Genomic DNA, 12,401 nt, shown 5'->3' on the forward strand with positions numbered 1-12,401 from the left:
TGGGATTACAGGCTTGAGCCACCGCGCCCGGCCTCTAATCCATCTTGAATTAATTTTCGTATAAGGAGTAAGGAAAGGGTCCAGTTTCAGCTTTCTACTTATGGCTAGCCAATTTTCCCAGCACCATTTGTTAAATAGGGAATCCTTTCTCCATTTCTTGTTTTTGTCAGGTTTGTCAAAGATCAGATGGCTGTAGATGTGTGGTATTATTTCTGAGGGCTCTGTTCTGTTCCATTGGTCTATATCTCTGTTTTGGTACCAGTACCATGCTGTTTTGGTTACTGTAGCCTTGTAGTATAGTTTGAAGTCAGGTAGCGTGATGCCTCCAGCTTTGTTCTTTTGGCTTAGGATTGTCTTGGCAATGCGGGGTCTTTTTTAGTTCCTTATGAACTTTAAAGCAGTTTTTTCCAATTCTGTGAAGAAAGTCATGGGTAGCTTTATGGAGCTGGCATTGAATCTATAAATTACCTTGGGCAATATGGCCATTTTCACAATATTGATTCTTCCTATCCATGAGCATGGTATGTTCTTCCATTTATTTGTGTCCTCTTTTATTTCACTGAGCAGTGGTTTGTAGTTCTCCTTGAAGAGGTCCTTTACATCCCTTGTGAGTTGGATTCCTAGGTATTTTATTCTCTTTGAAGCTATTGTGAATGGGAGTTCATTCTTGATTTGGCTGTTTGTCTGTTACTGGTGTATAAGAGTGCTTGTGATTTTTCCACATTGATTTTGTATCCTGAGACTTTGCTGAAGTTTCTTATCAGCTTAAGGAGATTTTGGGCTGAGACAGTGGGGTTTTCTAAATATACAATCATGTCATCTGCAAACAGGGACAATTTGACTTCTTCTTTTCCTAACTGAATACCCTTGATTTTTTTCTCTTGACTGATTGCCCTAGCCAGAACTTCCAACACTCTGTTGAACAGGAGTGGTGAGAGAGGGCATCGCTGTCTTGTGCCAGCTTTCAAAGGGAATGCTTCCAGTTTTTGCCCATTCAGTATGATATTGTCTGTGGGTTTGTCATAAATAGCTCTTACTATTTTGAGATACGTTCCATCAATACCAAATTTATTGAGAGCTTTTAGCATGAAGGGCTGTTGAATTTTGTCAAAGGCCTTTTCTGCATCTATTGAGATAATCATGTGGTTTTTGTTTTTGGTTCTGTTTATATGCTGGGTTCTGTTTATATGCTGGATTACATTTATTGATTTGCGTATGTTGAACCAGCCTTGCATCCCAGGGATGAAGCCCACTCAATCATGGTGGATAAGCTTTTTGATGTGCTGCTGGATTTGGTGTGCCAGTATTTTATTGAGGATTTTTGCATTGATGTTCATCAGGGATATTGGTCTAAAATTCTCTTTTTTTATTGTATCTCTGCCAGGCTTTGGTATCAAGATGATGTTGGCCTCGTAAAATGAGTTAGGGAGGATTTCCTCTTTTTCTATTGATTGGAATAGTTTCAGAAGGAATGGTACCAACTCCTCCTTGTACCTCTGGTAGAATTCGGCTGTGAATCCGTCTGGTCCTGGACTTTGGTTGGTTGGTAGGCTATTAATTATTGCCTCAATTTCAGAGCCTGTTATTGGTCTATTCAGGGATTCAACTTCTTCCTGGTTTAGTCTTGGGAGAGTGTAAGTGTTAGGAAATTATCCATTTCTTCTAGGTTTTCTAGTTTATTTGCATAGAGGTGTTTATAATATTCTCTGATGGTAGTTTGTATTTCTGTTGGGTTGGTGGTGATACTCCCTTTATCATTTTTTATTGCATCTATTTGATTCTTCTCTCTTCTTTATTAGTCTTGCTAGCGGTTGTCAATTTTGTTGATCATTTCAAAAAACCAGCTCCTGAATTCATTGATTTTTTGGAGGGTTTTTTGTGTCTCTATCTCCTTCAGTTCTGCTCTGATCTTCATTATTTCTTGCCTTCTTCTAGCTTTTGAATGTGTTTGCTCTTGCTTCTCTAGTTCTTCTAATTGTGATGTTAGGATGTCAATTTTGGTCTTTCCTGCTTTCTCTTGTGGGCATTTAGTGCTATAAATTTCCCTCTACACACTGCTTTAAATGTGTACCAGAGATTCTGGTATGTTGTGTCTTTGTTCTCATTGGTTTCAAAGAACATCTTTATTTCTGCCTTCATTTCATTATGTACCCAGTAGTCATTCAGGAGCAGGTTGTTCAGTTTCCATGTATTTGAGCAGTTTTGATTGAGTTTCTTAGTCCTGAGTTCTAGTTTGATTGCACTGTGGTCTGAGAGACAGTTTGTTATAATTTCTGTTCTTTCACATTTGCTGAGGAGTGCTTTACTTCCAACTATGTGGTCAATTTTGAAATAAGTGCGATGTGGTGCTGAGAAGAATGTATATTCTGTTGATTTGGGGCGGAGAGTTCTGTAGATGTCTATTAGGTCTGCTTGGTGCAGAGTTGAGTTCAATTCTTGGATATCCTCGTTAACTTTCTGTCCCGTTGATCTGTTTAATGTTGACAGTGGGGTGTTAAAGTCTCCCATTATTATTGTATCTTTGTAAGTCTCTAAGGACATACTTTATGAATCTGGGTGCTCCTGTATTGAGTGCATGTATATTTAGGATAGTTAGCTCTTTCCTATTAATTGATCCCTTTCTCATTATGTAATGGCCTTCTCTGTCTCTTTTGATCTTTGATAGTTTAAAGTGTGTTTTATCAGAGACCAGGATTGCAACCCCTGCTTTTTTGTTTTCCATTTGCTTGGTTGATCTTCCTCCATCCCTTTATTTTGAGCCTATGTGTGTCTCTGCATGTGAGATCGGTCTCCTGAATACAGCAAACTGATGGGTCTTGACTCTATCCAATTTGCCAGTCTTTGTCTTTTAATTGGACCGTTTAGTCCATTTACATTTAAGGTTAATATTGTTATGTGTGAACTTGATCCTATCATTATGATATTAGCTGGCTACTTTGCTTGTTAGTTGATGCGGCTTCTTCCTAGCATTGATGGACTTTACATTTTGGCATGTTTTTGCAGTGGCTAGTACCTGTTGTTCCTTTCCATGTTTAGTGCTTCCTTCAGGATCTCTTGTAGGGCAGGCCTGGTGGTGACAAAATCTCTAAGCATTTGTTTATCTGTAAAGGATTTTATTTCTCCTTCACTTATGAAACTTAGTTTGACTGGTATGAAATTCTGGGTTGAAAATTCTTTTCTTTAAGAATGTTGAATATTGGCCCCCACTTTCTTCTGGCTTGTAGAGTTTCTGCCGAGAGATCTGCTGTTGTTAGTCTGATGGGCTTCCCTTTGTGGGTAACCCGACCTTTCTCTCTGGCTGCCCTTAACATTTTTTCCTTCATTTCAACTTTGGTGAATCTGACAATTATGTGTCTTGGAGTTGGTCTTCTCGAGGAGTATCTTTGTGGTGTTCTCTGTATTTACTGAATTTGAATATTGGCCTGCCTTACTAGGTTGAGGAAGTTCTCCTGGATAATATCCTACAGAGTGTTTTCCAACTTGGTTCCATTTTCCCTGTCACTTTCAGGCACACCAATCAGACGTAGATTTGGTCTTTTCACATAATCCCCTATTTCTTGGAGGCTTTGTTCATTTATTTTTACTGTTTTTTCTCTACACTTCTCTTCTCGCTTCATTTCATTCATTTGATCTTCAATCACTGATACTCTTTCTTCCAGTTGATCGAGTCGGTTACTGAAGCTTGTGCATTTGTCACGTAGTTCTAGTGTTATGGTTTTCATCTCTATCAGTTCTTTTAAGGACTTCTCTATGTTGGTTATTCTAGTTGGCCATTCATCACATCTTTTTTCAAGGATTTTAGTTTCTTTGCACTGGTTACGTAGTTCCTCCTTTAGTTCTGAGAAGTTTGATCAACTGAAGCCTTCTTCTCTCAACTTGTCAAAGTCCTTCTCCGTCCAGCTTTGTTCTGTTGCTGTCGATGAGCTGCATTCCTTTGGAGAGGGAGATGCGCTCTGATTTTTTGAATTTCCAGCTTTTCTGCACTGCTTTCCCCCATCTTTGTGGTTTTATCTGCCTTTGGTCTTTGATGATAGTGACGTAATGATGGAGTTTTTGTGTGGGTGTCCTTTCTGTTTGTTAGTTTTCCTTCTAACAGTCAGGACCCTCAGCTGCAGGTCTGTTGGAGTTTGCTTGAGGTCCACTCCAGACTGTGTTTGCCTGGGTATCAGCAGTAGAGGCTGCAAAAGATAGATTATTGCTGAACAGTGAGTGTTGCTGTCTGATTCTTGCTCTGGAAGCTTCGTCTCAGGGGTGTACCCAGACATGTGAGTTGTGAGGTGTTGGTCTGCCCCTAGTGGGGGATGTCTCCCAGTTAGGCTACTCAGGGATCAGGGACCCAGTTGAGCAGGCAGTGTATCCGTTCTCAGATCTCAACCTCCATGCTGGGAGAACCACTGCTGTCTTCAAAGCTGTCAGACAGGGACATTTACCTCTGCCGAGGTTTCTGCTGCTTTTTGTTTAACTATGCCCTGTCCTCAGAGGTGGAGTCTACAGAGGCAGGCCGGCCTCCTTGAGCTGTGGTGGGCTCCACCCAGTTCAAGCTTCCTGGCGGCTCTGTTTACCTACTTAAGCCTCAGCAATGGCGGGCGCCCCTCCCCCAGCCTTGCTACTGCCTTGCAGTTAGAGCTCAGACTGCTGTGCTAGCAATGAGGGAGGCTCTGTGGGCATGAGACCTTCCCGACCAGGTGTGGGATATAATCTCCTGGTGTGCCGTTTGCTAAGACCCTTGGTAAAGTGCAGTATTAGGGTGGGAGTTACCCGATTTTCCAGGTGTTGTGTGTCTCAATTTCCTTTGTCTAGGAAAAGGAATTCCCTTCCCCCTTGCGCTTCCCAGGTGAGGTGATGCCTTGCCCTGCTTCAGCTCTCGCTGGTCAGGCTGCACCCGCGGACCAGCACCAGCTGTCCAACACGCCCCAGTGAGATGAACCTGGTACCTCAGTTGAAAATGCAGAAATTACCCGTCTTCTGTGTCGCTCACACTGGGAGCTAGAGGCTGGAGCTGTTTGTATTCGGCCATCTTGGGCGTGCCCCCACTATTCTAATTTTGCATTTTTTTTTAGTGGGGTTTTGCCATGTTGGCCAGGCTGGTCTCCAACTCATGACCTCAGGTGATCCGCCCACCTTGGCCTCCCAAAGTGCTGGGATTACAGCTGTGAGCTACCATGCCTGGGTCTTTTATTTAAAAAAAAAAAAATTATTATTTCAATAGTTTTCGAGGAACAAGTGGTGTTTTGTTGCATGGAAAAGTTCTTTAGTAGTGATTTTGAAGTTCACCAGAACAGTGTACACTGTACCCAATGTGTAGTCTTCTATGCCTCACCCCCTCCCAGCCTTCCTCCTTGAGTCCCCAAAGTCCATTGTATCCTTCTTATGCCTTTGCATCCTCATAGCTTAGCTCCCACTTGTAAGTGAAAACATGTGATGTTTGGTTTTACATTCCTGAGTTACTTCTCTTAGAATAATGGTCTCTCGTTCCATCCAGGTTGCTGCAAATGCCATTATTTTGTTCCTTTTTATGGCTGAGTAGTAGTAGTCCATGGTGTACATATATATATGTATGTGTATATATACATATATGTATGTGTATATATACACATATATACATATATGTATATATACACACATATGTATGTATATATATACACACATATGTGTATATATACACACACACATATATATATATCACATTTCCTTTATCCACTTGTTGTTGATGGACATTTAGGCTCGTTCCATATTTTGACAATTGCAAAATGTGCTGCCATAAACATGTGTGCACTAGTGTCTTTTTCATATAATGACTTCTTTTCTTCTGACCCAGTAGTGAGATTGCTAAATCAAACCATAGTTCTACTTTTAGTTCTTTAAGGAATCTCTGTACTGTTTTCTTTAGTGGTTATACTAGTTTACATTCCCACCAGCAGTGTATAAGTGTTCGCTTTTCATCATATCCATGCCAACATCTATTATGTTTTGATTTTTAAAATAGGCTATTCTTGCAGGAGTGAGGTGGTATATCATTGTGGTTTTGATTTGCATTTCACTGATAATTATGCTGAGCATTTTTTCACATGTCTTTTGGCAATTTGTATACCTGCATTTGAGAATTGTCTATTCATGGCCTTTGCCCACTTTTTGATGGGATTATTTGTTTTTTTATGGCTGATTTGAGTTCCTTGTAGATTCTGGATATTAGTCCTTTGTCAGATGCATAGTTTGTGAAGATTTTCTCCCACTCTCTGGGTTGTCTGTTTGCTGATTATTTCTTTTGCTTTGCAGAAGCTTTTTAGTTTAAGTAGGTCGCGTCTATTTATTTTTTCTCTATCATATTTGCTTTTGGGTTCTTGATCATGAACCCTTTGTCTAAGCCAATGTCTAGAAGAGTTTTTCCAATGTTCTAGAATTTTTATGGTTTCAGGTCTTAGATTTAAGTCTTTGGTTTATCTTGAATTGATTTTTGTGTAAGATGAGAGATGATTCTTCTACATGTGGCTTGCCTATTATGCCAGCACCATTTGTTGAATAGGGTGTCTTCCCCACTTTATGTTTTTGTTTGCTTCGTTGAAGATCAGTTGGCTGTAAGTATTTGGCTGTGTTTCTGGGTTCTCTATTCTGTTCCATTGGTCTGTGTGCCTGTGTTTATACCAGTACCACACTTTTCTGGTAACTATAGCCTTGTAGTGTAGTTTGAAATGAAATAATATGGTGCCTCCAGATTTTTTTTTTTTTTTTTTTTTTTTTTTTTTTTTTTTTTTTTTTTTTTTGCTTAGTCTTGCTTTGGCTATGCAGGCTTTTTTGGTTCCATGTGAATTTTAAGATTTTTTTCCCCCTAGTTCTGTGAAGAATGATGGTGGTATTTTGATGGGAATTGCTTTAAATTTGTAGATTGCTTTGGCATTATGGTCATTTTCACAATATTGATTCTACCCATCCATGAGCATGAGATGTGTTTCCATTTGTGTCATCTGTGGTTTCTTTCAGCAGTGGTTTGTAGTTTTCCTTGTAGAAATTTTTCACCTCCTGGTTAGATATGTTAATTTTTTGCGCCTGTTGCAAAGGGATTGAGTTCTTGATTTGATTCTCAGCTTGGTCATTGTTGATGTATAGCAGTGCTGCTGATTTGTGTACATTGATTTTGTGTCCTGGAACTTTACTGACTCTAGTAAAAATGTCATAGATGGCTTTTATTACCTTGAGATATGTCCCTTCTGTGCCAGTTTTGCTTATTGACTTGTGTATGTTAAACACACCCCTGCATCCCTAGTATGAAACCCACTTGATCATGATGTATTATCTTTTTGATATGCTGTTGGATTCGGTCAGCTGTTATTTTTTTAAGGATTTCTGCACCTGTGCTCATCAGGGATATTGGTCTGTAGTTTACTTTTGTTATATCCTTTCCTGGTTTTGGTATTAGGGTGATACTGGCTTCATAAAATGATTTAGGGAGGATTTTCTCTTTCTCTATCTTTTGGAATAGTTTAGTAAGATTGGTACCAGTTCTTCTTTGAATGCCTGATAGAATTCAACTCTGAATAACTCTGAATTCATCTGGTCCTGGACTTTTTGGTGGTGGTGTTGGCAGTTTTTAAAATTATTGTTTCAGTCTCGCTACTTGTTATTGTTCCATGCAGAGTTTTATTTCTTCTTGATTTAACCTAGGCAGGTTATGTATTTCCAGGAATGTATCCACCTCCTCTAGATTTTCTAGTATCTTTTTCCACCCCTTTACTTTATGTGAGTCTTTATGTGTTAGGTAAGTGTCTTGAAGACAGCAGATACTTGGTTGGTGTATTTTTAACCATTCTGCCATTCTGTATCTTTTAAGTGGAACATTTAGGCCATTTACATTCAACGTTAATATTGAGATGTGAGGTACTATTTTATTCATTGTGTTAGTTGTTGCCTGAATACTTTTTTTTTCATTGTGTTCTTGTTTTATGGGCCCTGTGAGATTTATGATTTAAGGAGGGTGTATTTTCAGGTTTTGTTTCAAGATTTAGAACTCCTTTTAGCATTTCTTAGTTGTGCTGGCTTGGTAGTGGTGAATTCTCTCAGCATTTGTTTGTCTGAAAAAGACTTTATCTCTTCTTAATTTATGAAGCTTAACTTTGCTGGATACAAAACTCATGGCCAGCAATTATTTTGTTTGAGGAAGCTAAAGATAGGACCCCAATCTCTTCTGGCTTGTAGGGTTTCTGAGGAGAAATCGGCTGTTAATCTGATAAGTTTTCCTTTGTTGGTTACCTGATGCTTTTGCCTCTCAGCTCTTAATATTCTTCCCTTTGTCTTCACTTGAGGTAATCTGATTACTGTGTGCCTGGGTGAAGATCTTTTTGCTATGAATTTCCCAGGTCTTCTTTGAGCTTTTTGTGTTTGGATTTCTAGATCTCCAGTGAGGCCAGGGAAGTTTTCCTCAGTTATTTTCTCAAATATGTTTTCCAGACTTTTAGATTTCTCTTCTTCCTCAAGAACACCGGTTATTCTTAGGTTTGGCTGTTTAGCATAATCTCAAATTTTTTGGAGGCTTTGTTCATTTTTGTTTTTTGATTTTTTTTTTTAATTTGTCTTTATTTGATTGGGTTAATTCTGTCACCCAGGCTGGAATGTGGTGGTGTGATCTTGGCTCACTGCAACCTCTGCCTCCTGGGCTGACTCAGCCTCCTTAGTAGCTGGGACTAGAGGTGTACACCACCATGCCCTATTAATTTTTCTTTCTTTTCTTTTCTTTTTTTTTTTTTTTTTTTTTTTTTTGTAGAGATGGGGTTTCACCATGTTGCCCAGGCTGGTTTTGAACTGGGCTCAAGCAATCTGCCCACCTCAGTCTCCCAAAGTTCTGAGATTGTAGGTATCAGCCACCACATCTGACCCTGGGGCAAACCATTTTATTTCTCAGAATGCAGTCTTGTCAGGATGAGATTATTAGGACGAGTTTTAGGCCAGTGTTAAGCACACAGCAGACACTCAGTTTTTGTTAGTCCTTGCATGTGTATTAATACAGGAGTGTGTGGGTATGTGTGTATTTGTAACATCTAGTGTCTGCTTATTTTTCGTGAATTCTGAAGTTTTCTTTTTTTCTTTATACTAGAATGAAAGGAGCAGAACAAATACAGCTACCCTTTCCTTCTGATGGTCCCTGAAGCTGTGGATTCTCCAGGCTTATCTGCTCTGCCATTCCTCACTCACACCTTGTTCATTCATGCTTTAACATATTTTTCTCACATTTATCCATAATGCCTGCCTTCTCTTTTCTTCTTCTGTCATTTCAGACTGCTCAGTAGTTAATCCCACAAAGGCTTTCCTAATTAAGCTGATATATTTGTGATCAGTGCTTTCTATCTCATTGTAAATTTTGTGTGGTTACCTCTAGTTTGCCCATATTGTAAGTATAATTCATGCCTATGTGATATGCCTGTTCTTGCTAACTAGATGAAAAGCTCCTTGAAGACCTGTATAGGCTTTTTATGGCTTCTCTACATATACCCTCCCAGGGGCACAGTACTGTATACATAATAGATGTTTGAATTTTTTAAATTTCCAGATAGTAAAGGTACTTCTATGTTTCCTGATTTTAGACAGTTGCTAGTCTTAAGGACATGTGAATGCTGAGTCCTACCCAGAGAACGTAAGAGGCCTGTTTGGCTTATCAGGAACCTCTGGCTCACTATTCTGAATATTTTGTTCTTTGCCAGCTTCGTAATAAACACTTATTCTTTTATTCTTCCCTGCTTTATTTGTGATTTACTTTGAAATTGAAATACCACACTGTAGTCTCTGTTTTATAAATTCACATTATGTGTTTCTGTACACTGGTTACTTATCTACTTTTTATTTGTGTCATTATCTCTGCTGTTGGACTGGAAACTGGTGAATAGTAGCTATTTCTATTAGGATACTATCAGTTGCAACTAACAGAAAACTACCTCAGGCTTAAATTGTATAGGGGATGTGTTAACTTACATGTAACTGAAAGATCCAGAAGTGGTACAGACTACAAGCACGGTTTAATCAGGGCTTTTACATCATTTGTTTGCTGTTCTCCGTTTTGTATCAGCTTTTTCCTCATTCCGGCTTTCTTCTGAGTCCCAAAATGACTTAAGAATAAGATGCTGGCCGGATGCATTGGCTCACGCCTGTAATCCCAGCACTTTGGAAGGCCGAGGTGGGCAGATCATGAGGTCAGGAGATCGAGACCATCCTGGCTAACGTGGTGAAACCCTGTCTTTGCTAAAAATACAAAACATTAGCCGGGCATGGTGGTGGGCACCTGTAGTCGCAGCTACTCAGGAGGCTAAGGCAGGAGAATGGTGTGAACCGGGGATGCAGAGCTTGTAGTGAGCAGAGATCGCTCCACTGCACTCCAGCCTGGATGACAGAGCAAGACTCTGTCTCAAAAAAAAAAAAAAGAATAAAATGCTTTCTCAGGCACAGTTTGGGGAATGTGGGAGCCTCCCTGACAATCATGGAACAATTGTTTTACCCGGGTTCTGATTGGTCATTACCACATCCAGTCACTGTGGTGAACGAGAATGACCTGAGTCAAATGCCTGTCACTAAGTTCATCTGGGGGTTGGAGAGAGGGTTGCAGAGAGTCAGCCCCACCCAGTCCACGTGGTTGCTACACATGGGAAGAAGTAGAATGACTGACTACAGTATTCATGAAAACAGGATGGTTTCATATTTATTTATATCTCAACTGGTTCCCAAAAGTATTATATACATAGAACATATATCACAATATGCCTGTTTCCTCATTTCATCTAAGAGAGATGGAAGGTTCTGTCAGGGAAAGTTTAAAAATAGGAATAAGATGATTAACGTGAGATAAATCAGAAATATTTAATAAGGACCTCAATGAAGCTGAAAAAACAGAACCAGTGAAGTAGAGCCATAAGGAAGAAGTACTTGGTGAAAATGAGGCATTAGAAATGAGTGCTGAATAAGCTACAGTTAAGAAGTTACTCTGTACCTAGTTCACTACTCAGAACTTAGTAGTAGCAGTGCCTTTGCTCTCACAAGAGTGATTGAATAGGCTGTTCTCAGACATTTTCTATAATACCTCCATTATTTTAGTCCCTAAAATGAGACTAAATGAGATGCCCTGTTAGAAATGTGATCTTTTGTTTCTTTGAAATACAGTTTCACACTGTCACCCAGGCTGTAGTGCAGGGGCATGATCTCAGCTCACTGCAACCTCTGTCTCCCGGCTTCAAGCAATTCTCCTGCCTCAGCCTCCCAGGTAGCTGGGATCACAGGCGTGCGCCACCATGCCCGGCTAATTTTTGTATTATTAATAGAGACAGAGTTTCAACGTGTTGGCCAAGCTGGTCTCAAACACCTGACCTCAAGTGATTCGCCCTCCTCGGCATCCCGAAGTGCTGGGATTACAGGTGTGAGCCACCGCACCCGGCCAGAAATGTGTTGTGTTTTAAATCTCTCTTAGCAAATCCAAGCAGTAATGCCGTACAAGTGTCATTAGTCTTAAGCTTTATATGTATTTCAGACTTTGCTTGTCTTCCTCTGCTTATTTTTAAAATATCCAAAGATACTTCATTAGTTACCACAGGTTGAGTATCCCAATACAAACTGCTCTAAAATCTGAAACACTTTGAGCACTGATGTGATTCTCAGAAGAAGTGTTAATTGGAGGATTTTTGATTTTCAGGTTTAGGGATGCTCAGCCCTTAAGTATGTTATACAAGTATTCCAAAATCAGAAACACTTCTGGTCCGAAGCATTTCGGATAAGGGATACTCAAACGTGTAGTGAGTTTTGTTATAAAATTTATTTGCAACTCAGACTGGGGAAAACTTTGTTTGTGCCAAAGTGTTTTAATAACTCTTCTCACATAATTGAATGATATTTTTCCCCCCAGGGAATGGATTTGTAAACTCAAGAGCTTCTCCAAATTTGATTGGAACTACTGGTGCAAATAGTTTAGGCAAAGTCATGCCTACGAAGTCTCCCCCTCCACCAGGTGGTGGTAATCTTGGAATGAACAGTAGAAAACCAGATCTTCGAGTTGTCATCCCCCCTTCAAGCAAGGGCATGATGCCTCCACTAGTAAGTTGAACCTTTCTTCAACTTCATTCTTTAAAACATGTATTTTATACATAGTCAGTCTGTAGCTTCCTTTGGAATTTTCTGTGCCACCATAGAATCTACACCTATTCCTAACAAATATTTCCATTCGAAATTAGTATTTGAAGAGACAAGTCTATTTCAAATACACAAAAATCAGATTATGGAAATTTGCTTAACGGTTATTTAAAATTAAAGCTAAATATGAACATGGTTGGAACTGGAGGTTATTAAGTGAAATAAGCCAGGCACAGAAAGATAGATACTGCATGATCTTACTCATATGTGAATGAGACCTAACAAAATTGATCTTGTAGAGACAG

The 12,401-nt window shown here is 39.6% G+C and overlaps 1 protein-coding gene across 10 annotated transcripts in view; it reads left to right on the forward strand.

The window, feature by feature from the left end:
- The window catches only part of MEF2A (myocyte enhancer factor 2A), a 161,860-nt gene that overhangs the window by 123,741 nt on the left and 25,718 nt on the right, over positions 1 to 12,401 (forward strand). For all 10 annotated transcript variants that reach the window (XM_025391645.1, XM_025391643.1, XM_025391635.1 and 7 more), the window contains one exon: positions 11,873 to 12,060. In XM_025391645.1, the coding sequence (XP_025247430.1) occupies positions 11,873 to 12,060 (188 nt within the window). The remainder of the gene's footprint in view (positions 1 to 11,872; positions 12,061 to 12,401) is intronic.

This window comes from Theropithecus gelada, chromosome 7b (assembly GCF_003255815.1).
Source record: "Theropithecus gelada isolate Dixy chromosome 7b, Tgel_1.0, whole genome shotgun sequence".
NCBI lineage: Eukaryota > Metazoa > Chordata > Mammalia > Primates > Cercopithecidae > Theropithecus > Theropithecus gelada.